We start from the raw sequence: 25,101 nt of genomic DNA, 5'->3' as shown, positions 1-25,101 counted from the left end.
TTTGACTACTCTAGATACTTCATTTGAGTAGAATCATACAATGCTTGTCCTTTTGTAACTAGCTTATCCAAAATTTTTTCTTAATTGAAGGAAATGTGCTTTATAGAACCAAGAAAATTCTAGCCTTATCCCTGACTTATTTACCACTTGACTTGTCCCAAAGAAACTGAACAACTTAATATTCTCAGCTCTTAAAATGGCACATTTTATTATCTTTCTCTAAGGAATTCAATAGTGTCATAGTATTAGTCAGCTATAGTTTAAAAAAAAAAAGAAAGATCTCAAAATTTACAGTAGAATAGTACACAGATATTAATTTCACAGTTCAGGTATTTGTTTCCAGAATTTTGGTATAAGGGAACACAAATGAATACTCAGAAAGTAACTTTATGGTCATTGGAATCAGAGTCAAAGATGAGGGAGGATAATTCAAGTCTCATGAACCAATGATGGGTAGGCTCAGAGCATACTTCTCTGGTTACTAGTTCAAAATTTGCCAAATTCAGGGTCTCCCTGTCCTAGACAATGCTGCCTATGCACAGCTCACATCTTGCCCTTTGCTTATCATTCTTTTTCTATTAGCATAAAGCGACCCAGATGGGGTAAAATATAACGATTGTGTTTTAGTTTACTGTCATGTTTCAGTTCTGCCTCCCTAAGACTATCCCTAGGTCACTCATTTGAAATTTTGAGTGTTCATAAAATTCTTTAGATATCTGTGCATCCTATTTCTTGATTTCACCTTGAGTAATTTAAGTTGTGATTTTCATATTTTACTCATTTGCCACTTAGAAGTAACATTATTTTAAAATTCTTATAGGGCAAGAAAGGGCAACTGTCAGGAAAGTTAGGTGACTAAGTGTTGCCTGTACGTACATCCTCAAAGCAAGTAGATCGTACTAACGCATTTGTTCTAAGTATTTGTCATTAGGCCTTAAATTATGTCTTTTGTTTTATTTCTGTTTTGTCCAAATAGCGGGGAAGGATATGGATATGAAATTCTCAAGATGAATTCAGTGTCGTTTGCTGACTAAGTGTACTAAGTGCATTGCTGGTATTAGTTCCTTAAAATCCCCTTAAACCCCCCTGAAATATGTACTTTTATTATACCCATTTAGGTTATGAGGAAACTGAGAGACAGAATAGTTCTTTGCTATTCTGAGAGACAGAATAGTTCTTTGCCCTATGACATATAGCCAGTAAGAGACTGTGCCCGGGATGGCTCAGTCAGTTAAGTGTCTGCCTTTGGCTCAGGTCATGATCCCAGGGCCCTGGGATCAAGTCCCACATTGGGGGTGGAGGTGGGGAGGTCCCTGCTCATTGGGTAGTCTGCTTCTCCCTCTGCCCCTCCCCCCTGCTCTTGATCTCTCTCTCTCTCTCATTCTGTCTTTCTCTCTCAAATAAATAAAATCTTAAAAAGAGAGAGAGATTGTACCAGAACTTGAACATTGGCAGTCTTGACTGCAAAGTCAGATTTCATTTATTTGCTTGTTCATCTGTTCATTCATTTATTCCAACAAATATTTAATGAGATCCTGTTATTTTTTTTTAGAAGATTTTATTTATTTGTTTGACAGAGAGAGAGCACAAGTAAGCAGAGCAGCAGGCAGAGGGAGAGAGAGAAACAGGCTCTCTGCTGAGCAGGGAGCCCAATGAGGGGTTCGATCCCAGGACCCTGGAATCATGACCTGAGCCGAAGGCAGCCACTTAACCAACTGAGCCACCCAGGTGCCCCAGAGATCCTGTTATGTTTTAGAATTGATTCAAGGGATATAGCAGTAATGATAAAAGCCTTGTCCTCATGGAGCTTATGCTGTTAACCACTTTTCTTTATATATATATATATATATATCAAAGATATTATTTTATTATTATAACCACTTTCTATGAACCATTTTGTATTCTCCTTCATCATGTGTTCTAAGACGCTTGGATGCTAGTGCTTTTTTCAGCTTCTCATCAAGAAGCTATTAGGAGGTTTTGGTAAGTGGTAGGATCTTTTCCAGTCAGCTAGGATAACCCCTTTCAACAGACAGAAATGAAGAAACCATTGAGGACAAATACTGTTTCTTTCTTCTTGAACTATCACAGACAAGTTATCATAGCTTCTGAAACTTCTGTGGGGTTTATCACCCTGAAGGCCAAGAATTAAGAGTATCTACCTCATAAGTAATGCTCTGCTTTAATTTAGGCCTGTGTTCTCTTAATTTTCCTGCAAACCTGAACACAAAGTAATCAGTATCTTGTCATTAAGTCTGAATAGTTGAAGACTGTATGAACACACACTAATTTGCTTTTTGTTTTCAAGAGTGTTTTTTTGGTTTGGTTTGGTTTTGATCCAAGACAGAATTGTGAAGTACAAGAGAGAAGGTTGTCTTTGGTGCTGTGCTCTCCTCCTCTTTCAGTTACACTTTCCTTCCTCCTGCTGGTTCCCAGACCTCCCCGCCAGCAAAGTGTTACAGTTAATATCCTGCTGAAGTGTTAGGTCATAACTAAAGCCTCCTGCCCTTCCCTGGCCTCGCTCCCTTCCTTTAGACTAAGAAGTCTACTAATCCTGGTGAGTGAGGAGCCCCTAGCTCCAGAGGTGGCTTGTGAGGACTTGACTGTGACCATGCCCAGAGATTTTGCATTTTAATGGAAAACATTACGTTTCTGCTACCCCTTCATCTGAGGGGAGTAAATAAAGATTTTACACACACTTCTGCAATGTCGAACTAACCCAGATTATTACACATTTGGGGGGAATTAGTTTTCTTTGTGTGTCTTTGAATTGCTTAGTATGAAATACTTAGGTTTTCCCATCTTTTTAAAAATTGGGTGTGATAAATATTGAGTCCAGAGGAAGGAATACTTGGTGACCATTGCATGCCTTACTTTATGCTGTGTCCTAGATTCATGGCCTTGCCTGGAGTGTCTCATTTATCCTGTAAATTCTCTCAGCATCCAGGACCTCTGCTGGGTGGTACAGGATTACCAGGTACTATTCGACTGCTGGGGGTCTGCAGGATTGACACTTAAACCTTATATTTTTACAGTCCTTTACAGCTGATAATTTAAAAAACACTTATCATCTCATTTAACCTTCTATATGCTCATTATAATAACACACAAATATAGAAAGAAAAGACTAGTGATTAAGGTAACATTAATCTCAGTTTTCATAAGAAGAAAATGAAGCCAAGGGAGGTTAAGTGACTTGCCCTGACTAAAAACCAGGTTCTCTTCCTAGGTCCAGTGTCCCTTCCTCTAAACCACAGCTACCTATAAAATGAGGACTTTTTCAAATCATGTGCCTAGTCTCCTCTGGTATTTGAATGTTTATGTCACTAAATTTTTATATTGCACTTGCCCCATTTGAATTTCATATCTTTTTTTGGTAGGGCTTTTTTCCCTAACTTTTCTATAATCACTCCTAACTTAGAATCATCTACATTCAGATTTGATGGAATATTCTTAGTTTCTGCATGTCAGTCATTTGTCCACTGGTGATCCTGAAGGATTTAATCTGACCTCCAAAAATAACAGTTGTGGTTTTGTCATGATGTTTTAAAGTATCCACAGCCCTGATGATGGGAGTGATGGGAGTAAATGCAGTTTTTCCTTATAGTCTGTACCTATTTTAGTTACATTCTCTGTTCTTCCAGTATAAATGGAACTTGCTGCAGCCAACTGTTGAAATCGCAGTAAAGAAAATACAGCTAGTTTTTTCTGCCTCTCAAAAAAGGGGGAAAAAAAACAAGTTTTGTTAGTCTATCTTTTTAGCATAATGTACTTAAGGCACTTTAAAATATTTATTTAGCTAGTTGCACAGTCTTTCATAGACTAATCTTGCCCCTCTACCTAATGCTATTTATCTGTACTCCCTTTTAGGTATATTGACTTAATTTCTCTCTTTTTTTCTGGCATTCCCATTTATTTTTCATATCCATAGCTTTTAGTATTTTCCCTTGCAGTCTTTATTACTGGCAGAGTCTTGAGCATGTAGGACTAATTTTTTGACCACCAATAGCACTCCTTCCTTCAGCTGGAGTTTTTGTCATTTAATACTTTATTATTAAATTTGGTGTATTGCTCCATAATTGTTTCCTGTGGATAAGTCTCTATTCCCTGTTGTGATTTTAATTAGTAGTCCTAGATGGCAGGGATTATGCCTAACATATCTTTGGAAAGATCCCTCCAAGAAGAAGCCAGACAAAGAATACACAGAATACGTCTTAGAGTGTGTGCAAATATTCAGCTTTTCATCCAGTATTTACTTAAACGCTTACCATTTTGTCATCCGTTCTGCTAATGAAGCACAATCAAGCCATGGGTCACCTGGGCTTATGCACTAGTAGGAGGTTAACCAGTCAATTCAAGACAGTGTGATGTGGGACTTCAGAGAGTAAGTTGAGTTGTTATGTATGTATGTGGTATATGTATATCAAAAAAGCTCTTCAGCAACATCAAGGTGTCTGGGAAGGTAGCCTTTGATATTGTCAGATAACTGAAGGATAAACAAGGGTTGACCAGATTTAGCAAGGGTGGGGACAGGTAAGGGAGTTGGGACAGGATGCGCTTTTGAAAGAAAGAAGACCCATCTCTCTAGCTAGAGGGTAAAAATGTTCATTAGGGCTACAGCATAGAGTTCAGGGGAAAGGCTATAGACGTGATGGGGATCTGGAAAGGGCTTATTAAGTGTTTGAGCATCAACCTAAGAGCACGGGTTTTTAAGCTGGGGAACAGCATGATCCAATTTGTAGTTAGAGAGTCCTCTGGTTGTGCTATGGGGAATGGTTGTACAGATAAGAGCTATAGCTAAGAATTCATTGAAGTAATGGAGGGTAGAGATAATAGTAATCTCAACCTGGGCAGGTTAAGTGGAAGGATTCAAGAGACATTTAGTAGAGAGAGTCCTTGAGAATTATTGATTACAGGGGAGAGGTGCATTACAAGAAAAAGAGACATGGCTGAGGGTGATTGGAGGACCTTCGGTTCTGTTCCCTTCTCATACCTCCATCACTGATTTTAGGTAGTCATAGATTTTGAGCTGTCATATCCATGGCTATAAAATAAATACATTTGGGCCCAGGGGAATGCTTTAAATTTTACTATTTTCTAAAATCTCTGTAAGAAGACTTTTATAGAAGATAGTTTTATGTTAGAGATATTCTATATAAAAAGATTAAGTAGCATACCGAGGTACATAAAATAATTTACAAAAATGAAAAAGCCATCTCATTTAATATCCCAGAGGAAATGTAAAGTTCTAACCCCATTTTTATACATTATGCTATTAAACATCAGTTCATTGATAATATATTTATTAGCCAAAGACAGAATGTGAACTTTTCAGTATAGAATTATCCCTACCCAGCCTTAACTGAAATAAAAATCTAGACATAAAATATAGGTAATGAAAATGTTTGTTAGGTATACAGGTAGATCCAAGTAGTTGCAAGAGTTATCAGGAGCCATTTGTGGTTCCCTGGAAGAGTCTGGATCAATGATCAAATGAAACAAGTTACTGCTTTGGGATTACACTTCTTTGGTAGGAACTCACCAGTGGCAACTCCCTCCTTGATACCATATAGACAGTCATTTCCCTCTCTCCCTTTATCCATTCTTCTCTCCCTTTGTTCCTTATTTTCTTTCAAGTTAACTTGTTTCTTACCCAACCTCCCTTAAAATCCTGGACTTAAGAAGTTCCTTGAGAAATGGAACTGGTACCTTTGTTTTGGTCTTGGTTTTACCAAAAGCAGGTCTGTGATTATGAACTTGCCACTTTTCAGGATCTTGGTTTCTACATTTGTAAAATGAGAAGGCTGAAGTAGATTCATGATAAGGGGAATCCCAGCTATGATTCTTTTATCTGCCCCCCCCCAGTCCTGCATATCCAGTTGCTTCCAGGCCTTTGTTTGTTTGAGGGCCCCACTGGTACTTGAGATTTGTTATCAGAGCTGCCCTCTCACATTGAGGCTTCTATGGTTTGTTCCAGCCCCACTGCCAGCACCGGAGGACTGAGAAGTGAGTTACTGGAAAGCATTCCCAGGTGAGGCGGTTGCTGAAGAGGGAAAAGGAGAAACCACTGAACATTTTACTACAGATCCTCCAGGGACACAAGGCACAGGCTGTGTTTGTCTCTCCCACCCCTAAGTCCACCATCTGCAGTCTGGGTTATGGCAGTGCACCCTCTACACCTGTCTTCAGGTCCTACTCTAGCATATTCCTCACTCCTTCCATTTCTAAGGAAAGCCTTCCTAATATCCATCCTCAAGCTCGTTTCCTCAGGGAATGCTGATTAACCCCACTTACTATCAATCACCAATCACATTTAAGCCCGCCCCCACCTCTGTAAGTGTTATTCTTTAAAAATATATTTTAAATGGGTTCAGATGCAAAATAGGAAAATACCAATTTATAACAGTATATACAGTAGTGTCTTCCATTGCTTGAAACAGGGTGACTGTTCACATATTGATCTGTTTTTTCTCTGAGATGAAAGATCTGAAAGTACCCTTCACCTATAAAGTCATTTAACCAAACTTGTTTTCTGTGCTCATTATGAGTGCTTGACTTATTGAAGCTGATCCTAGCTTAAAAATTGGCATGTGTGCTTTTGCAAAATGATTCTTATAAGGACTATAAAAACGTGGTCCTTGAAAGCTGTTTGAGAAAATGTATTGCTCCTGCTGTGGTATTAGCAATGGTATTTTTTTTAAATGTTATGTCCCCTCTACATAAGATTAACTATAAATTGGATATTTTTAAAAAGATGTCTTTCCCTACTGTTTTGATGTATTCAAATTCGAAATAGATCTTGGAACACCTGTTTGGTTGCTGGACCAATGGTTGTTGGGTTTGTTGGTGTACCACTAGAACCATCTCCACAATCTATCCCTCTGATAGTAAGGATAGTGACTACTTTCAATAGGAGAGAAAACAAATACTTTGCATTAATCCTCCACCCCAACCCCAGTACTGTCAGTTCCCCAGCCCCCACCACTCTCACTTCTACAGAAGCAGGATGATATAATTACAACACCTTTTCCTTTAATACATAAATTGAAACCACCCTTAACTGATTCCCTTTGGGATGTTTGTTTTAACTTTCGTTTTACTGGTGGAGACCACACTGATTTGCCTGCCACCCTAGGATTACTTGATTGCAGTCTTCTAAGAAGCAAAGAACCAGGTCTAATTTAATGTTTAGCAAAATAGAGGTTGTGGTAGAAATTTGTAAGTTTTTGGAATGCAGTAGAATAGGATTGAATGACGTTAAGGAATCCTTTAATGCATGCCTTTGAATAAATCTTTAGCAGTGAATGGTCTCTTGTAGATCTCAAAGCCACTAGAAAGAGAACTGGGGTGTTTGTTTTGAACCTTGCAAATAGTAATAACTCTTTACCTTGCTGCTGATACTCCCACCCACCAACCCCCTTCCCCCACCACAACGCTCCTGCTTGCTTACAGTTGTCAACAACCCCCACCCCACAGTAGCAAGTTCGTTAGTGATTTTTACATAAGGTGCAAATCAAGGAATGTCTTCGTCCCCGCGGCGCGCAGGTGGGACTGGCTTGGGGAAGACGCAGCTGAGTAGACACTTTCGCAGGGTGACTCATTATCAACACTGACCATTGCTTTTAAACCCACCAGGGAGAATGTACCAGACATTGTTATGATGAAAACAACCGGGAGGGGTGGTGAGGAGAAAAACCGAGATAAAATTTGGCCAAGGCCACGTGTCGCACTGAAGCCAGGGCAGCAGGGCGGGCGGAGAGGCCAAGGCACCTGCGAGGAGCGCGGGCAGGCGGGCGTGGCCTGCGGGCGTGGCGCCGGGGGCGTGGCTGGGGGCGTGGCCGGCCGGCGGCCCCGGCGGTTGAAAGGGGGTGGAGTTGCCCTTGGAGGCGGCACCGGCCCTGGGCCCCAAGGCCCGCCGCGCCCTATCGGGCCCGAGCCGAGTGGCCCCGCGGAGCCGGCGCGCTCCCGCCTGCAGGGGGAGGGCGGACGGGGCGCGGGGACCGGCCAGGCCGCGGCGGGCGCTGTTTCTCTTTCACTTTCCTTCCCTCTGAGGCCGGAGCGCTGGCGGGCGAGGAGCGGTGGTGGCGGCGGCGGCGGCGGCCGCGGGGTAGGTACCGGGCGGGCTGGAGAGGCGGCCGAGGGGCCCAGGCCGCCCCCGCGCTCCCCGCGCAAGTTTGCGCCCGGGGCGGGAGCGGCATCTCCAGGCACCTGCTGCGGCCGGCCTTGCCTGAAGCCGGGAGAGCCCCCCGGGGCCGGGGATAGGGGTGGCCAGCGGGGCTCCGGGGGCTTCGGAGCCGCGTCCTGCCCTCGGGCGCGGAGAGGGCGGTGGGTTGCCGGCCCTCGGCCCCGGGGGAGGCGGCGCGTCCTCCCCCGCGTAGACCCGGCCGGGCCGGAGCGGCGCGTCCTCCCGGCCCGGGCCCGCGCACCTGCCGGGCGGGCGGGTCGGACTAGTGCTCGGACCGCCCAGGGCCGTGGCGCCGGGTCCCGCCGGACGACGCGGAAAAGTTCCGTGTCGCCCCGTCACTCCAAGTACTTGCTTCCTTTAACTGTCTTGGTGACAGGGCTCTGTGGCTTACTCTCTTCATACCTCCCGAGGTCGGGACCGTGCATTTCTTCTTTCAGAAGACTCTCAGCTCTGGAGCTTCCTGGCAAACCTGTGGAAAAGGCAGGGCCGTTAGTCCCTATGTATAGCGGAGAAGCTGAGACCCGAGCACGGGTATTAAATGCCTTTACTGAAGGTCATACAGGACTAAGGACCAGAACCCAGACCCCCTTGGCTGTTATGTATGCTCCCTTTATGTTACACCTTGGGCATAACTTTCCTGAGCGGGTGGGATGATACCACGCAGAACCTATTCCATGCACATTCTTAATGGCGATGTGTCCATGGAATGATGCCTTTTGCCTCCCGGCTTGCTTTATACCTGAGAGTTAACAGCTAAGCTAGGAGAAAAGTTCCTGTTTATAGGATTAACTTAGGAAATCAATACCTTGCTTTCTCAGAGAACACATTTGTTTGTAAGAAACCTTTTAAACTTTATTTTTCTTTAACAACCCCATCTACCAGCCAACAAGGCTAAATATTTCTGGGGAAAAAAAATAATGACTTTTAGCTTTTACTGTGTGCTAGCTTTATGTATATGGTCTCATTTAATCCTCACCACTCAGGGAGCTGGCACTCTTATTTTTATTTTACAGTTTAAACAAACAGATTTAGAGAGGATAAGTAACGTTGCCCAGGTTATACATTTACTAAGTGTGATTAGTTTCTATCAAAGATTGTGTAGTCTAATAGAGGACCTAAAGAATGAATGTAACTATGAATCAAAAGGAAAATGTTACAAAAGAGAAGGATTAAATTTGAGAGTACACTGAGAGTAACTTTGGAGAAGGGTTTCAAAGAATGTAGGTAGGATTTAGACAAAATAAGGGGGGGCTTGTTGGACACAGGGTATATTGCCTATGCAGAATGGACTGTGAGGGAGTGATCCTTTCAGTTTGCCTAAAGAAAAGTGTTGAAGGGTATGCTAATGTCAGCCTGTGGAAGGTCTTATATGGAAAGCTAAGGAATTTAAATGTCTTTCTGTTTGTAAAAAGGAGACATTGGCAGTCTCTGAGAAGAAGGCCCAAATGTGATAGAATAAAATAAAGCTGGTAGAATGTAAGATGGACTGCAGGTGGAGAGGTAAGCTTAAGTAGGGTGGCTATGGATGAAATGAAAAAGGACATCAACTTGATTTCACTGACTAGATGTACAAAATGGAAATAGGAAGCATAGTGGTAGGGAGGACAATGACTTCAGTTTTGAATCTTTTAACTTGTATTGGTAAGAACTCCTAATAAAGCAGTCGAGCAGATAGCTAAAATGCATTACTGGAGAGGTAAAGATACCAAAACTGGAGTTAACTGCCTTGGGTGTCATTTTTTTAGAGGTGATAGTGAAGCCTCCAGGATTTGATGTATTTGTCATCCTGAATTAAATCAAGGCAGGTTTACAAATTAATGTGATAGTAAGAGACATGTTCTGTTCAACCATTCACCTGTAACACTTGCCGCTAATATGTTATTAATATAGTATGAGGAATTTGACAGTTTTTTCTCTTATCTTTTTAAAATTACTATGGAAACAGATATGGGAAAGCAGAATCACCAAAAGGAGTGATGACCAGCGATCTCATGATAAATCTGGATGTTAGTTCTCATGCCTCAGGACATCCAGTTGGGAACTCCACACCAGCTCCTGGGATCAAACTTCATCCACTTACTACCCCTCTTTGCCTGAACTACTAAAGCCTAGCTAACCACGAATGGCTACCCAAAGGAAACACTTGGTGAAAGATTTCAATCCTTACATCACCTGCTACATCTGTAAAGGGTACCTGATCAAGCCAACTACAGTGACGGAATGCCTCCATACCTGTGAGTATTCTTTTATGTCCTTTACCCATCAGAAGTTATGGGTTACACTTGTTCTTTTAAAACTATCACTTTTTTTTTAATATCTAGATTTTCACTTTCAAAACGATGAGTATTCCAAGAATCATTAACTTTGAGTTTATTTTCAGGATTAAATTTGTCATTGGGATACCAGTGGCATGAAATTTTTCTTATTTTTTTTCTTATTTATTTCTTATGTAATAGTTGACTTTTATCTAATCTTAATGTTCTAAAAATCATAAACATGTTATTGGTTATAGTTTTTTTTTTAAAGTGAACTATTTTAGGTTTTTGATTTTTTAAAAAAAGTATATCACACACACTCACTCGCTCTTTCTCTGAAATAATAAAATCTTTAAGAAAAAATAAACCAAGCCTAAATAGATTTTGGGAAAAAAATATTAAAAATTAAGTATATTGAAGGACTTGATCTGCTCCCAGGTTTTGTTTGGGTATGCGTACTTCAGTTCATTGGCTTTTTTACATCCCTTTATTGAGGTATGGTTGACATACCAAAAAAGGTATATATTTAATGTATGCAACTTGATGAATTTAGGGATAAGTATAGACCCATGAAACCATCACCACATCTGTGCCATAAACCTGTCCGTTACCCCCAAAAGTTTTCTCCCAGCTCTTATTTATTATTATTTTTGTGATATGAACACTTAAAATTTACCCTCTTAACAAATTTTAAGCATACAACACGGTAATGTTAACTATAGGCTATTCTGTGCAGTGGATCTCTAGGACTTACTCATCTGTTTGACATTCTGTACCCTTTGACCAAAAACCCTGCAGCCTCTGCATCACCTGAGAACTTGTTAGAAATGCACATTATCAGGCCCCACTCCAAAATTACTGAATCATGTGCTCCCTTCGGCAGCACATATACAAAATTACTGAATCAGAAACTCTGGGAGTGGGCCCAGCAATCTGTGTTCAGTAAGCCCTCTAGGTGATTCTGAAGCATGATCAACTTTGAAAATCTCTGTTCTAATATTATCATATCTGTGGAACTCTTACCAAGTTTCTTTGTCACCTAGCCTATCAGTAGAAGAAGGTGTGGTGGATCAGTGGTGGTGAGGTCCATGGGTGTGTACTTTGGAAAACCTTTCCAAGTGATGGCAATATATATTACCTTTGGTTATTATTGGCCTATGCTATTCAATTAACTGTGAATGGTCTTGAAATATTAATTTACTGTTGCCCTGTATCATTATTTAACCTGAACATTTGCCAGTTCAGTATCATCAAACAAATATTTATCGAATACATACTGTGTGCCAGGCACCATCCATTCCAGAAAGGATACAACTGTGAACAAAATAGAGTAAAAAATCTATGCTCTTGTGAAGTTTAACATTCCAGTGGAATTTAACATTCTAGTGTTTATTAATAAACTGATAATAAACATGTGCCATGTTAGATAGTGATGAATGCTATAAAGGGAATAAAGAAGGGCTGTAGGTAAGACAGATGGGGTTATTTTACATAGAGTGTCAGGGTTAACATCTTTGATAAGATGACATTTGAATGCAAACCTGAAGGAACTGAGCTCTGTGGATATATGGGAAGAGCATTCTAGACAGAGGGAAAAGCCAGTATAAGGCTTTGAGGCAGGGAGGTTTATACAACAGCAGTCACTGCAGATCCCCTGAAAGATTAGAGTCTTCAACCAGAGTAAAGAGGTGTGAGACTGGGAAGAGTGATTGGATTGTGGATGTATTTTTGAGGAAGAGCCAGTGGATGTGGCTACTCTAAGACAAGGACTTTCTGTTACACTTCCATGTTTCCTGCTATACCAAGCATGGTACCAAGACATGGTCCCAGTCTGTTTTGTTTTGTTCCTTCTAATATTTTTGCATTATTTTCACATTTGGATTTCTCTAGCAAAAACCATCAACTCTGGAAAATGAGAATAAAGCCCAGATTCTCCCAATTTCTGCCTTTCTTACACAGATTTTATATCTGTTTTTCTGAAAGAAAATTTTCTCTGGGGCATAATGAAATCTCAATTTAAATGTCACTTTTGGGGAGGAAAATGAAAGATTCCAGAAGTATAAACAGGTTATAAGCAAGGGCAATGCTTATGTTTGCAATAGCAGTTTAAAGTCTAAAGGGGTAAATGACAGTTTAATTGCACAAGTCATTCTAGCCTGAAAAACTCCTTGGCTGTCATCAAGCCCCTTTACTGAGAGAAAACGTACGTGGCTGAAGTGGAATTAAAAAACAGTGGTGAGGGGTGCCTGGGTGGCTCAGTGGGTTAAAGCCTCTGCCTTCGGCTCAGGTCATGATCCCAGGGTCCTGGGATCGAGCCCCACATCGGGCTCTCTGCTCAGCGGGGAGCCTGCTTCCTCCTCTCTCTCTCTCTCTGCCTACTTGTGATCTCTATCTGTCAAATAAATAAAAATCTAAAAAAAAATAACAACAACAACAACAAAAACCAGTGGTGAATCATAAATGTGACCTTTATCATCAGCAGGAATACAGAATAGCAGAGTTAATGATGAAGAAGTAAGGTACTCAACCCAGTGTCTGTGGAGACCTGACAATCCTATAGTACTCATCTTAATGCACTTTCTGATCCCTCAATTTCTGGGTATTATTTTGTTTGTATTTATGTTGGGGCTTGTAAGCAAAAACTATCCTATTTGCAAAGTACCCTCTTATTTGTAATGAGAGTGCTGCAAAGCAGTGTTCCTCAGTCATTGGTTGGGTCTTTGATTTTACCCAGTTTTCTTATGTATAATGTGGGTCATATTTAATGATACTGCGATTTGAGAGAGTAAGAAATAGAAAAGTCAGATGGCCAAATGGGACAGGAGGAAAGTGAGAAATGTTAAGTGACATTATAGTACACCATAATATTTTTTATCTTGATTTAGGCAAATAAAATAAATAAGAATATCTTATTAAAATAACTTTGTACAAATACTATGATTTTGTGAGTCTTTCTCCCATTGAGAAATTCTGGAGCTAACCTTGCCTGGCTTACCCATCGATGTAGAAATAAGGGCCAACAGGACCAGCAGGATGACTGACTACAGTAGCCCTTGAAGATGTTAGCTCCACAGCTGCACGGAAGAAAGAGAAAGGGCCAGTTAGAAGGATGGGAGAGGCAGAGATGGCAGGGCAGACTGTGTCCCAGGTTCCTGGCAAAGAGTTGCAAAAAAACCAAAACAACAAAACTCTTATAAAAGTCCCGTTTTAAGTATGCTCATATCTCACCTGTTAACGCCACTTCTCTTCAGCAGGCCAAGGACACTTGATAAAAAGATAAAATTTTAAAACGAGGTAGAAATTAAAACAAATTAGTCATAGCTTTGAATGGTCACTTCATGCTAGATGAATTAAAATCCACATTAATTATGGTTATAGATCTGTGAGATAACTTTAACTCAAATTAAAAAAAAAACCTTAAGGAAATAAACATGTCTAGCAAAATAATAGATAATTATTGAATTACTTTAAATAATTAGTTGTCAGGCACTTCACTAGCCACTGGGGTAGAGTGGTAAAAAAGACAAATTCGGAACGTAAAATTTATCAAGAAAAACTGATAAGCCAAGAAGAAATTTCTACATGTGTATTTGGATCTTTTTCTTTTCTGTGTGAGCTCATCTACTGTGGGACTTAAGCTGCATGTGCTGATGTCTCCCAGATCTTTATTTCTGGCATAGACCTTCCTTCTGAGTTTCAGAATCCTACTCGATATGCACTTGGATGTCCTAAAGCCACTTGGGGCTCCGTATGTCGAAAAATGAATGAATGGGATGCCGACACTGAGTTATCCCACCAGGAAATAAGCTCCACACTTGACTCTGTTTATCCTCCCTAACAAAGTGGGGACCAAGTCCTGTCTGGCTTCTTTCTTTAATATCTCTCAAATCTGTCCCTTCACTTATGCCCCCCTGTTACTGTTCTCTCAGACCCTCATTACTTCTCACCAGTCACTGCAGCCCACTTCTAACCTGTGTCAATGCGTGATCATTTAAAGTAGCTTCTGTCTTCAACACTCACTCTTCAACCACCCCAGCATTTCCTAGAGATATCCTACTGCTCTCAGGAGAAATTAAATCTACTTAGCTATGCCCACCTCTTCCTCCCTCACCACCTACTTCACACACATGTACATACTTGGCTCAGCTGTGTGTTCTCCTTGGAATGCACTTAGCCCATATGCCCAGCTAGCCGTTACCCATCCTTAAAAACTCCTCTCCTCCAAAATACGCCACCTACCTGGAACCACAGGCAGATTTGGTGTATCCTTGGTACCTGGTACTTGAGTGCTTAATAATGATTAAATGAATAAATAGATGGCCAATTTGTTGATTATTTTACTGTTTTTCCTTTTAAAGATTCACATGCAGTAATAAGTAGCTTGAAAGGCAGGTAGGCAATGTCAGTTAGGATTTACGTATTTTGAAAAACTGTCTTCTGCAGTAAAGGTGGAAGCCATGTAGGTCTTTGGGAGAGATGCCGGACTGGAGACCAGAGATTGGCAGTTCTAAAGTAAGGGATGCTCTGTCTCTTGTACCAGGATCCTCAAAGTTTTCGAGGTTACTTAGAGTATATTTGCTTGCGGTTGTATAGATTGTTGGCTTAAAATGAAAGACTTTTCACGTAACTTAACTTAGAAACTTTCACTTAACTTAGAAACAAAGGAGCTTTGTTCCAGGAGCAAAAATGTGAAGAATACAGTACATTGGTTCTTAACTCTTTTGTGGTTAGAGGACTCCTTAAGCGTTTGATGGTTCTTTCCTCAGGAAAAAAAAAAAAAAGAGGGTTATACACATAGAAATCTGTGGTACGGGAAAGGAAAGCTTTCTTCTTTGTGCCCTTTTAGAGATTATGGTGGTAATCCCTTCACTAGGTACAAATTCTTTGGAAAAACATTGTTGTACTTAGCTTTTAACTTATGCATAGGAGACAGATTAATTGATAATTAAGCGTAGTTGATGTGACAGTTAAGGGACTTGGTGATTTTATGTGATAATTAGTAAACATGAAGGAACAATTAATCAGAAGATGATAAAATTTAAGTATGACCAACCGTTTATTGTTTTGGAAAATGTGTTAGAAATACACAAGTATTTTAAGGTACAGAGATCTCTTGATGTGTAGATATTCAATGTTTAAAACTTTAGGTTACATACACTTGCTATTCAAAGTGCGGGCTCCAGGCTAGTGGCTTCCACCAGCAGCAACATTATCTGGGAACTTGTTAAAAGTGCAAATTCTTGGGCCTTGCCATATACCTGCTGAATCAGAGTCTCTGTGGACAAGGCTAGAAATCCGTGTAATAAGAAGCTCTTCAGGTGATTTGTGGTGTACGAGTTTGAAAACCACAGCTCGTGACCAGACATTTATAATACTAGCATATTTCAGTCAGGCAGTTTATAATCAGACAGTAATTAAATCATACCATAATTAAAATAAATGCTAATAAATGGTAAACTAATAGCTGTTATTTATTGAATGTTTGCTGTGTTTGTGGTCATGAGCTTTACATTTATTATCTTATTTAATCTTCCCAAGAACCTTCTAGTTAGGTGGGATTATTTAACCATTCAACACCTACATTGTCCCAGTCATTCTTCTAGCCTGTGGAAACAGGGCAATAAACAAGATCTGCCTAATCTTTGCCCTCCTGGAACTTGTGGTCTAATAGGAGAGGCAGACAATAAGCAGGTAAACAGTATCGTTTCAGATGCTATGTGTGTCAAATGCTGAGAAAAAAATAAAACAGAGGAAGGTCTTTCTTGGGAGTTACCAGTTGAGCAGAGACCAAAATAATAGGAAATAGCAAGTTGTGAGAAGGCTTGAAGGAAGAGCATTTCAGATTTTATTCCAGTATTTTTCACAGAGACAGGACGCAGAATGTTTAAGTAACAAAGCTAGTAAATGCTGGAGCTGGATTCTGAGTCCTGGACATCTGACTCTGGCATCTCTTCATAATAAATTATGGCATTTTCCTAAGTTTATTTTTTCTTCTTTCTGCTTGGTTTTGTCTTTTGAAATTTCTTCAGGTAAACAGGTGAATTTAAGTATATGTATATGTATACACACACACACACATATATGTATACATATGTGTATATATATAGGCTTTATATGTATATAAAAAGCCTCTTCCTGCTGTTTGCATGACAGGATACTTGTCTTATGTACCCAATCATGATATGAATTTATTAATTCTGAATAAATAGCCATTATAATGAAGTTACAAATTGAACTTTTCAATAATGTATTCTTTATAAAATTCAATTTTTAGGGCCAAGACTTGTTTTTAGAATAAAAACCAAAGGCCTAATTGGAAATTACATTTAAAGTCTCAACAGGTAGCAAATATAATGTTTCAGTATTGTATTAGAAATGAGGTCATTGGTACACTGTTAGATCTTTCAAACAATATTTTGGCAGAAACTAGTCATTCATGAAAGTGATTATAGCATTCATTTTGATGATTCTTTTTAAGTAAGTAATTATAGGTCTTAAACAGTCTAGGTGTCATCCGTTATTAACAATAATGCTAAAGAAAAATTGTATTAAATTTATGGTTCTTTTAGCTTTTGAAACTGCATTAGATAGTAAAGAATGTTTAAACAGTTGAGAAAAATACAGTGGACACTCAAAGCCAAAACTAGGGGCTAATAAATTAAAAAATGAAATTGTCTTATATTGGCTTCTGAGAATAAATTATATCTAGGTCATAATCGTTTGGAAACAATACCACTGACAAGAGTGAGAAAAAAATATCTACCCTAAAATATGTAATTATTAAGAGTTAGAAGTCACGGTTAGTGCACAGGTATGTTTAAGAGTCTAGCACAGGGACTTCTGGGTGACTCAGTCGATTAAGCATCCAACTCTTGATTTTTGGTTCAGGTCACTATCTCAGGGTCATGAGATCAAGCTATGCACATTGGGCTCCATGCTGAGTGTGGAGCCCGCTTAAGATTCTCTCTCCCTCTCCCTTTGCCCCCCAAACCGCTGACAGCATTCTGTCTCTATGCCTGTATAAATAGAGTTTGTTAAAAAAAAAAAAAAAAAAAAGTCTGACACATGGTCGAATGTAAACAATATGAATAAGTACAGTTCAAACATGTAGAAAAGACAAAAGATAATTTCTCTTTGGATACTTTGAAGACTTTTTATAACTGCTGATGTTTTATAATATACTGGTTTTTACCAGACAACTATATTATATCAAAAATTTAAAAACCAGTGGACAAAGCTTTGTTCTCTCAGAATGCTCAACCACGAATTTCTTTACTCAGTTAGCAGAAAATTATTGTATTTTAGAAAACTAAAACTTTTAAATTTGTGTTGAGTTAACTTTTTTAAATTGTCAGAAAAATTGCTAGTAAACTCAAAGAAAATCTCTTCCCTTACCTAAGTTGAAAATGTAGGCTGACCTCTGACTTGACTACAGTAGGACACTATAGGCCCTAGAATCCTGCCTGCCTCTATGATTCCTAACCCCATGTCCTTGTTTATTCCATAAATATTTACTGAGCACCTTCTCCTCCAGGTACTATACTAGGCACCCAGGACACATGAGGCAGCACAGAAGGCAATAGGGAAATCATAGTGTATCGTGGAAGGTGCTAAATGCTGTAGAAAAAAGGAGAGGCAAGCTGGGTAAAGGGAATTGGGCTGTCAGTGAGATGTTACAATTTAAAATAAGCCTATGTTCAGGGTAGACCTCATTAAATGACATTTGAACAGACTGAAGGAGGTGAAGGAGTTAGCTAATCACAGATCTGAGGGAAGAATATTTCAGGTAGAGAAACAGCAAGAGCAAAGGCTCTAAGGAGACAAGTGCCTGTCAGGCTGCGAAGTGGCCAGGAGCCCACTATGGTTGGACGGCGGGGAACGAAGCAGAATTGGGAAAGCTAATGGGGTGGTGTGGGCCCCAGGCACAGTGCACGGTTATTGTGGGGCCATCTTAAGGATTTTGGCTTTTACTCTGAGAGAAATGAAGACCCAATTCAGCAGGGTTTTGAGTGGAGGAATGACATGATCTGACTTAAATTTAAAAGGATCATTCAGACGACCATTGAAAATGGACCTGTTAGGAATAATTACAATAAGCCAAGCAGGAGGTAGTGATGGCTTACACAACGTGGTGGTGGTGGTGGGAAAAGTGGTCAGATTCTGGTTCTATTTTGTAGGTAGAGTTGTATTTGCTAACGAACTGTCATTAAGAAAAAGGAATCAGGGGCACCTGGGTGGCTCAGTGGGTTAAGCCTCTGCCTTCAGCTCAGGTCATAATCCCAGAGTCCTGGGATCGAGTCCCGAATAGGGCTCTCTGCTCAGCAGGGAGTTTGCTTCCCCCTCTCTCTCTGCCTGCCTCTCTGCCTACTTGTGATCTCTCTGTCAAATAAAAAAAAAAAAAAAAAAAAAAAGAATCAAGGATATCTTCCAAGATTTTTGGCCTCAGGAATTTGAAGGATAAAGATATCATCAAATCATACAGGAAAAACTCTGGGTGGAAGATCAGGTAGCTATATTTTGGCAATTGAATGTCAACTGTGAGACATCCAAACAGAGATACCGAGTTGGGAGGTGGACACATGCGTCTGGAGTTATGAGCATATGGTTTGTCAACAATGGAAGCACCAAGGGAATGAGTGTACATTGAGAAGTTGAAAGACTGACCCTGGGGCTTTAAGAAGGAGAGGAAGAGGCATGAGTTAGGAGGAAAACTGCTTATCCTGTCAAGGAGAGGAGTCAACTAGATCGGCTGTGTAGAGTAGGGGGGCACGGAGACTAGACCTCTAGGTTTAACTACATGGAGGTCACAGATAATCAATGGAGTGGTCAGGAGCGAAAGTCTGGATAGGTGTGAGAAGATGGACATTTCTTAATTTCCTGGTTTTGATAATTGTACTATGATTATACAAGTATTTAACCTTAAGGTAAAGAAGGTGAAAAAATTAGAGCGGTGCTGGGGAGTGAGTGAATGAGTGTACTTCACTCTGAAATGGAGTGATAGCTCACAAGGGAAGTAGGGTCAACAGAAGTTTTTTAGTTTTTGGTTTTTAAGATGGAAACATATGTTTGAATATTGTTGGGAATCTCAGCAAAAGACTAATGTAAGTAAAAGGGGAGAAGCACTGGAGCAATGTTCTTGGGTCACTGGGAGGGGTCTAGTGCACAGGCCAAGACTGGCTTTAGATAGGCACGGGAATGTTTTAGAGATAGGCAAGAGCAGAGAGGATAGATGCTAGTAAGTAAATAGATGTGGCGGTATGAATTCTCTTTGTTTCAACTTTTTTTTTCTTTTTTTCCTTTTGCTTTCAGTAAAAAGGAAGTGAGGTCATCAGTGGAAAGTGAGGATGGGGAGGAAATGTTGGGGATTTGAGGAGAGGAGAAGGTATGCAGTATTAGCAAAGAGCCTAATGGACTTGGGGAGTTGAGTGTGACTGCCTGGCAGATGCGGCACCCATGGTGTTCATGGTCAAGAATTAAGGTGAGAGACCAATCAGCATGGTGCATGTGTTTCTCCTAGTGTTCTGCTGTAATCCTGCAGAAGCAGAGTATGTAGAGAGTTGGATTTGGCCAGGGTGTAATATTTTAAACGAGCCAGGTCTGCTGAAATAAGAGAGAGGCAAAGAGGTGAAGTGGAAAACAGCAGAACTATTCAAGAACATGTGTAAGGAAGTGATTATATTGATTGATCATGAAACTTCTATTGATAAGGAAGGGAGATGAGGGCAGCCCTGGACTGACTGAGCTACCACCAGACTGTATCTTGACCTTGGAGTCGTACTTAACTCCTTAAACCTGGCTGTGGAAGTGGGATAAGCTTTCCAGCCTTTCTGAACCTTTTGGTCTCCTGGTCTATTTGGTCTAAGATCCCGCTACCATGCTTAAATCCCAAGATTCTATCCTGACCCTGTTCAAAAAACGCTGCTGCCTGTTCCTCCGTCTTGTAGAGACAATAATAAAGCATTCTACTCAATAGAAAGGAATGCTGTTCTTAATGTTCTCCGTGAAATTGCAACTCATGTGAGCCTTTGAAAGAAATGTGCCATGTATAACGTAAGAGAAAGATGTTCGTTAGTTCCTTATGTAAGTAAAATCAGAAGACACTGTCTCATGGAAGCAAATTACAGCTATTCTGGAAAACTTTTATAAAAATGTCAGTTTCACACATTAAGAATATGTATCAAAAGCAGGAAACTGATGCCTCTTCTCTTTGCAGATGACCACGACTTACTTACAGACTGTTAGCAGATAATAGATAAATATTTCAAAGGCAAACTGTATCAAGTGAGTGCTATCAAGAAGGGTATATAAAGATAGTGATGTGCTTGAGGAATGAAGGAAAAGTATGCTTCTATGTTAACAGATAAAACTAACACATTCAGATGATTTTAATAAAGGAAGTCAGCATTTGATCATTTTCAATAAACAGGGCATGACTAATGAATAACTACACCAAGGACACGAAAGAAAAGAATATTATTGTTTTACTATCAGTGATAGCAGAATTAGTGCTCATGAAGAGAAATCTGTGTAGATTACTTTGTGTCATCAAAGCTAGGAAGCTAGCTCTCTGATACAGAAGAGACGTGGGTGGACCATACATCCAAGATAGCAACAACAAATGGTCCTACCTATTGTGAAGAACCCCCTCCACCAAGAATCTGAAAATATGGGTGTCTGGGTGGCTCAGTCAGTTAAGTGTCTGACTCTTGATTTTGGTTCAGGTCATGATCTCAGGGTCATGAGATCACACCCCACACTCTGGACTCCACCATGAGGAGCCTGCTTAAGATTCTCTCTCTCCCTCTCCCCTACCCCACCTCTCTCTCTTTCTCTCTCTCTCTTCCCTCCCTCTTTTTCTCTGTCCTTCTTTCTCCCTCTCCCCTTCTCTAAAAAAAAAGGGAAAAAAAGAATTCAAAAATAAGGAAGTAGGATAGATAGCCCTTGGATAGTTAAACTATGAAATCAACAGATGATCATGCTTCAGAGCAGGTATGTGCAAAGTGATCAGGAAAAGACAGAACATGGTAAGGCCTAGACCAGTGGGACTGTGATGAAATTATATTAAACATAGAAGTTAAGGAAGGAATGTATAATGGAGAAATGGTCAATCTTGGACCCTCTACCCCAGAAAAAAAGTAATATCACATGTAGAGACCAGCAGTTTCCATTCTGGTGAAGCAGTGTGTCATAAATATCATACTTGAATTGCAAGACTATCTCTAGGGTGCACATGGCTGCAGAGGATTAATACCAATACATGATAGACATTTCAAGTTCCATTAGGAAGCTCATCTGTTATTTAAGATGGACACATGAAACTAATCATAGTCTGATGCCATTCAATATATTCAGTTCCTCAGAGTCTCCTCCTTCTTATTTTACGCTCATCCAGTGATCTAATATATAGTGATAGCTCACATGAACTGAATATTTACAAGTTCGCCACTTGTTTATACACTTTACATATATTATCTCATTTAATCTTCACAAGAACCCTGTGAGATAGGAGCCTTTGCTATCTCCCTTGTACATAGAAAAACACAAAGTAATTTGCCTAATGAGAGAACTGGGATTCAGATCCAGGCAGTCTGCTGCAAGATTATTTTTATCTAGAGCAACTTTGTTGTACTACCTCGCTTCTCATGTAAATCTGCATTATGAGGAAAGAGTGCATTAATCCCATATTTTTTTTTATTACATCTTGTCCCTTGACAGTGATTTCCTAATGGTGAATAATAAAGTGACTTCTGACTGAATCCTTGGTCAGGTTTCCCCATTCTTTGGCTGCCTCGGTGAGAGAGCTTTGCAAAGTTAGAATCCTGGTGCTAATCTCCCAGAGATTCAGATTTAACTGGTCTTGGGTGTGGTTCACAAATCCGTTTGTTTTGTTTTTTTTTTAATCTCACTGGTGATTGCGGTGATTTGAGAAATCACTGCTTTTTAAAAAAAATTTTTTTAAAGATTTTATTTATTTGACAGAGATCACAAGTAGGCAGAGAAGCAGGCGGAGAGAGAGGAGGAAGCAGGCTCCCCACTGAGCAGAGAGCCTGATGTGGGGCTCAATCCCAGGACCCTGGGATCCTGACCTGAGCCGAAGGCAGAGGCTTTAACCCACTGAGCCACCCAGGTGCCCCTAAAAAAATATTTTTATTGAAGAATAATTGACCTACAATATTGTTTTAGTTTTGAGTATACAACATAGTGATTTGGTGTTCATATATATTATAAAATGGTCACCACAATAAGCCTCGTTACCATCTGTCGCCATATAAAGTTGTTACAGGAATATTGACTGTATTCCTTATGGTATACATTACGTCCCATGTCTTATATATTTTATAACTGGAAGATTGTACCTCTTAATCACCTTCACCTATTTCATTCATTTCCCCATCCCCACCCTCTTCCCCTGTGGCAACTATCAGTTTGTTCTCTATCTATGAATCTGTTTCTGTTTTGTTTGTTCCTTTTTTTTCTTTTTGAGTCCACATATAAGTGACGTCATATGGTATTTGTTTTTCTCCAGCTTATTTCACTTATCCTGTAGGTCTACCCATGTTACTATAAAGGGCAAGATTTCATTCTTTTTTTTATGACAAATACTCTCTATATATACCCAGAAAAAGAACCACTGCTGTAGATGATACAAGGACTCTTACTGTATTAATTTGTACAACAACCTAGTTCAAATATGAGAAATGGTCAAAGGAAAGATTTGGTCTTAGTAGGCTTTAGGCAGAAGTTGAATGCTGTTTGTGATGGGCTACATATAAGCATCAGTTAAAAATATGAAATCTTGAGGTGCCTGGGTGGCTCAGTGGGTTAAGCCTCTGCCTTCGGCTCACGTCATGGTCTCGGGTCCTGGGATCAAGCCCCGCATCAGGCTCTCTACTCAGCAGGGAGCCTGCTTACCCCCCCTCTGCCTGCCTTTCTGCCTACTTGTGATCTGTGTCAAATAAATAAAATCTTTAAAAAAAAAAATGAAATCTTAATGAAGGGACCAAGTGTTACAGACATTAAGATGTGTTGCATCAAGGTGTGGATTTTAGGCCTGGAGCTGCACAGCCTGAGGGTGGATATGGTCTCTGGTACACAGCTGGCCAGCTGTGGGCAGCCTGCTCAGGCACTCCGATACTGCATTTCTCATTTGCCAAAGGGGGTGGTCAAAGTCCATCCTAGAATCCATACAAAGCCTTGAGCGGAGAGCCTGATCCTTGGTTAGTGCTCAGTAAATGTTAGCACTTGTTTCTGTTCAAGTGTTTTTCCAAGTAGAGAGATCTTTGGCAAGCCCGACTCCCTTTCCGACTCAGGTGTTTTCTTGTGGCTACAGCACCTGTTTGTAGAGTAGCTGGTGAGAGTGAAAACTCTAGTTGGTCTCCATACACAGTCTTAACCACGGGGGGGACTTTCTCAACATCTTTCTTGGACCAAGGGAATTAACCAGCACAGCAGCTGAGCAGTTAGAAAGCTTGGTATTAAATCTTGAAGATATTTTAAAAATTTATTTTCCAGCTAATATAAACAAAATTATAAACTAAGAATCAAAGGTCAGTTTTGTAATGATGGGTTTTTTAAGCATCTAAGGGAAAGAAAATCCTCCTTTTACTTTTTTCAGTTTCATTGAAATTCTGGCCTGAATTTTCTCAGGTTCTAATTCATATGAGGTTGTGCTTTACTTAACAGCTTTTAAAAGCATGTAATGTATTTTCTACAGTTATTTTTTTAAAGGAATAAATAAGCTGCTTAAAGGGGCTATTCTGTGCAAAATACTTAGCTTAAAAGGAGATCTTATTCTACAAACAGACATTTTTAAGGTTCCCAAATTAAGGGGTAAGGCATTCTTTTTCTATGTATATATAGGCCTATAGAAATAAAATTAGAAAAAAATGTGTCACACAGGCTGTGTTAGTTAAGAAAATGGGCTCTTGATTCAAACCCTGGCTTTTCTCACTTACTCAGTGATTTTTGGCAAATTACTAAAGTTCTGCTCAGTTTCTTCAGCTGTAAGAGACCTAATATTACCTAATAGGGCTGTAATGAGGATTAAATTATTAAATAGTGTTGAATTAAATAAATGAAGCATTTAGAATGCTGTCTGATACAACTGGTATTTTTATATAACATTCTTTTCCTTTGTGAAGTCAAAATCTTTAAAATTTGACATAAAATTTGTGATTTCATATCAGAAAACCTAGATTCAAGTCTCTGTGCTGCCATTCATCAGAGTAGGCAGGTAACCTAGCCTGTGGAAACCTCTTCTTCATATTCAAAAGTAGAAAAAAGTACTGTATCTCAGGTGTTGGTGTGAAAAATAAATTCACCTCCTGACGGGGCTTTCTGCATCCCTCTAAAACAGCTGTCATTCAGTAGAAATAAAATGCGAGCCACTAATGTAGTTTTAAATTTTCTGGTAGCCACATTATAAAAACAAGAAACAAATGAAATTAATTTTAACATATTTAATTCAGTATATCTAAAATATCATTTTAACATGTTACATGTTAAGTAACATTTTAACATTTATTAATATAACATTGATGAGATTATTTTTTCATGCTGAGTCTTTGAAAGCTGATGTGCATTTTATACTGAAAGCGCATCTCAACTTGAACTAGCAATATTTCAAGTGCTCAGCCACATGTGGCTAGTAGCTGCAATATT

General features: G+C 39.8%; 1 protein-coding gene across 2 annotated transcripts in view; it reads left to right on the top strand.

Annotated features, from left to right (window-relative positions):
- The first annotated feature begins 7,933 nt into the window (after nucleotides 1–7,933).
- PCGF5 (polycomb group ring finger 5) overlaps nucleotides 7,934–25,101 on the top strand; it is a 67,688-nt gene continuing 50,520 nt past the window's right edge. For both annotated transcript variants that reach the window (XM_080822583.1, XM_080822582.1), the window contains exons 1-2: nucleotides 7,934–8,107; nucleotides 10,131–10,419. In XM_080822583.1, the coding sequence (XP_080678709.1) occupies nucleotides 10,308–10,419 (112 nt within the window). In that variant the 5' untranslated portion in view covers nucleotides 7,934–8,107; nucleotides 10,131–10,307. The remainder of the gene's footprint in view (nucleotides 8,108–10,130; nucleotides 10,420–25,101) is intronic.

Source organism: Martes martes, assembly GCF_963455335.1.
Source record: "Martes martes genome assembly, chromosome: 14".
In the NCBI taxonomy this organism is placed as follows: domain Eukaryota; kingdom Metazoa; phylum Chordata; class Mammalia; order Carnivora; family Mustelidae; genus Martes; species Martes martes.
Note: the sequence above shows the minus strand (reverse complement) of the source record. Positions and strands in the feature narration are given on the sequence as shown.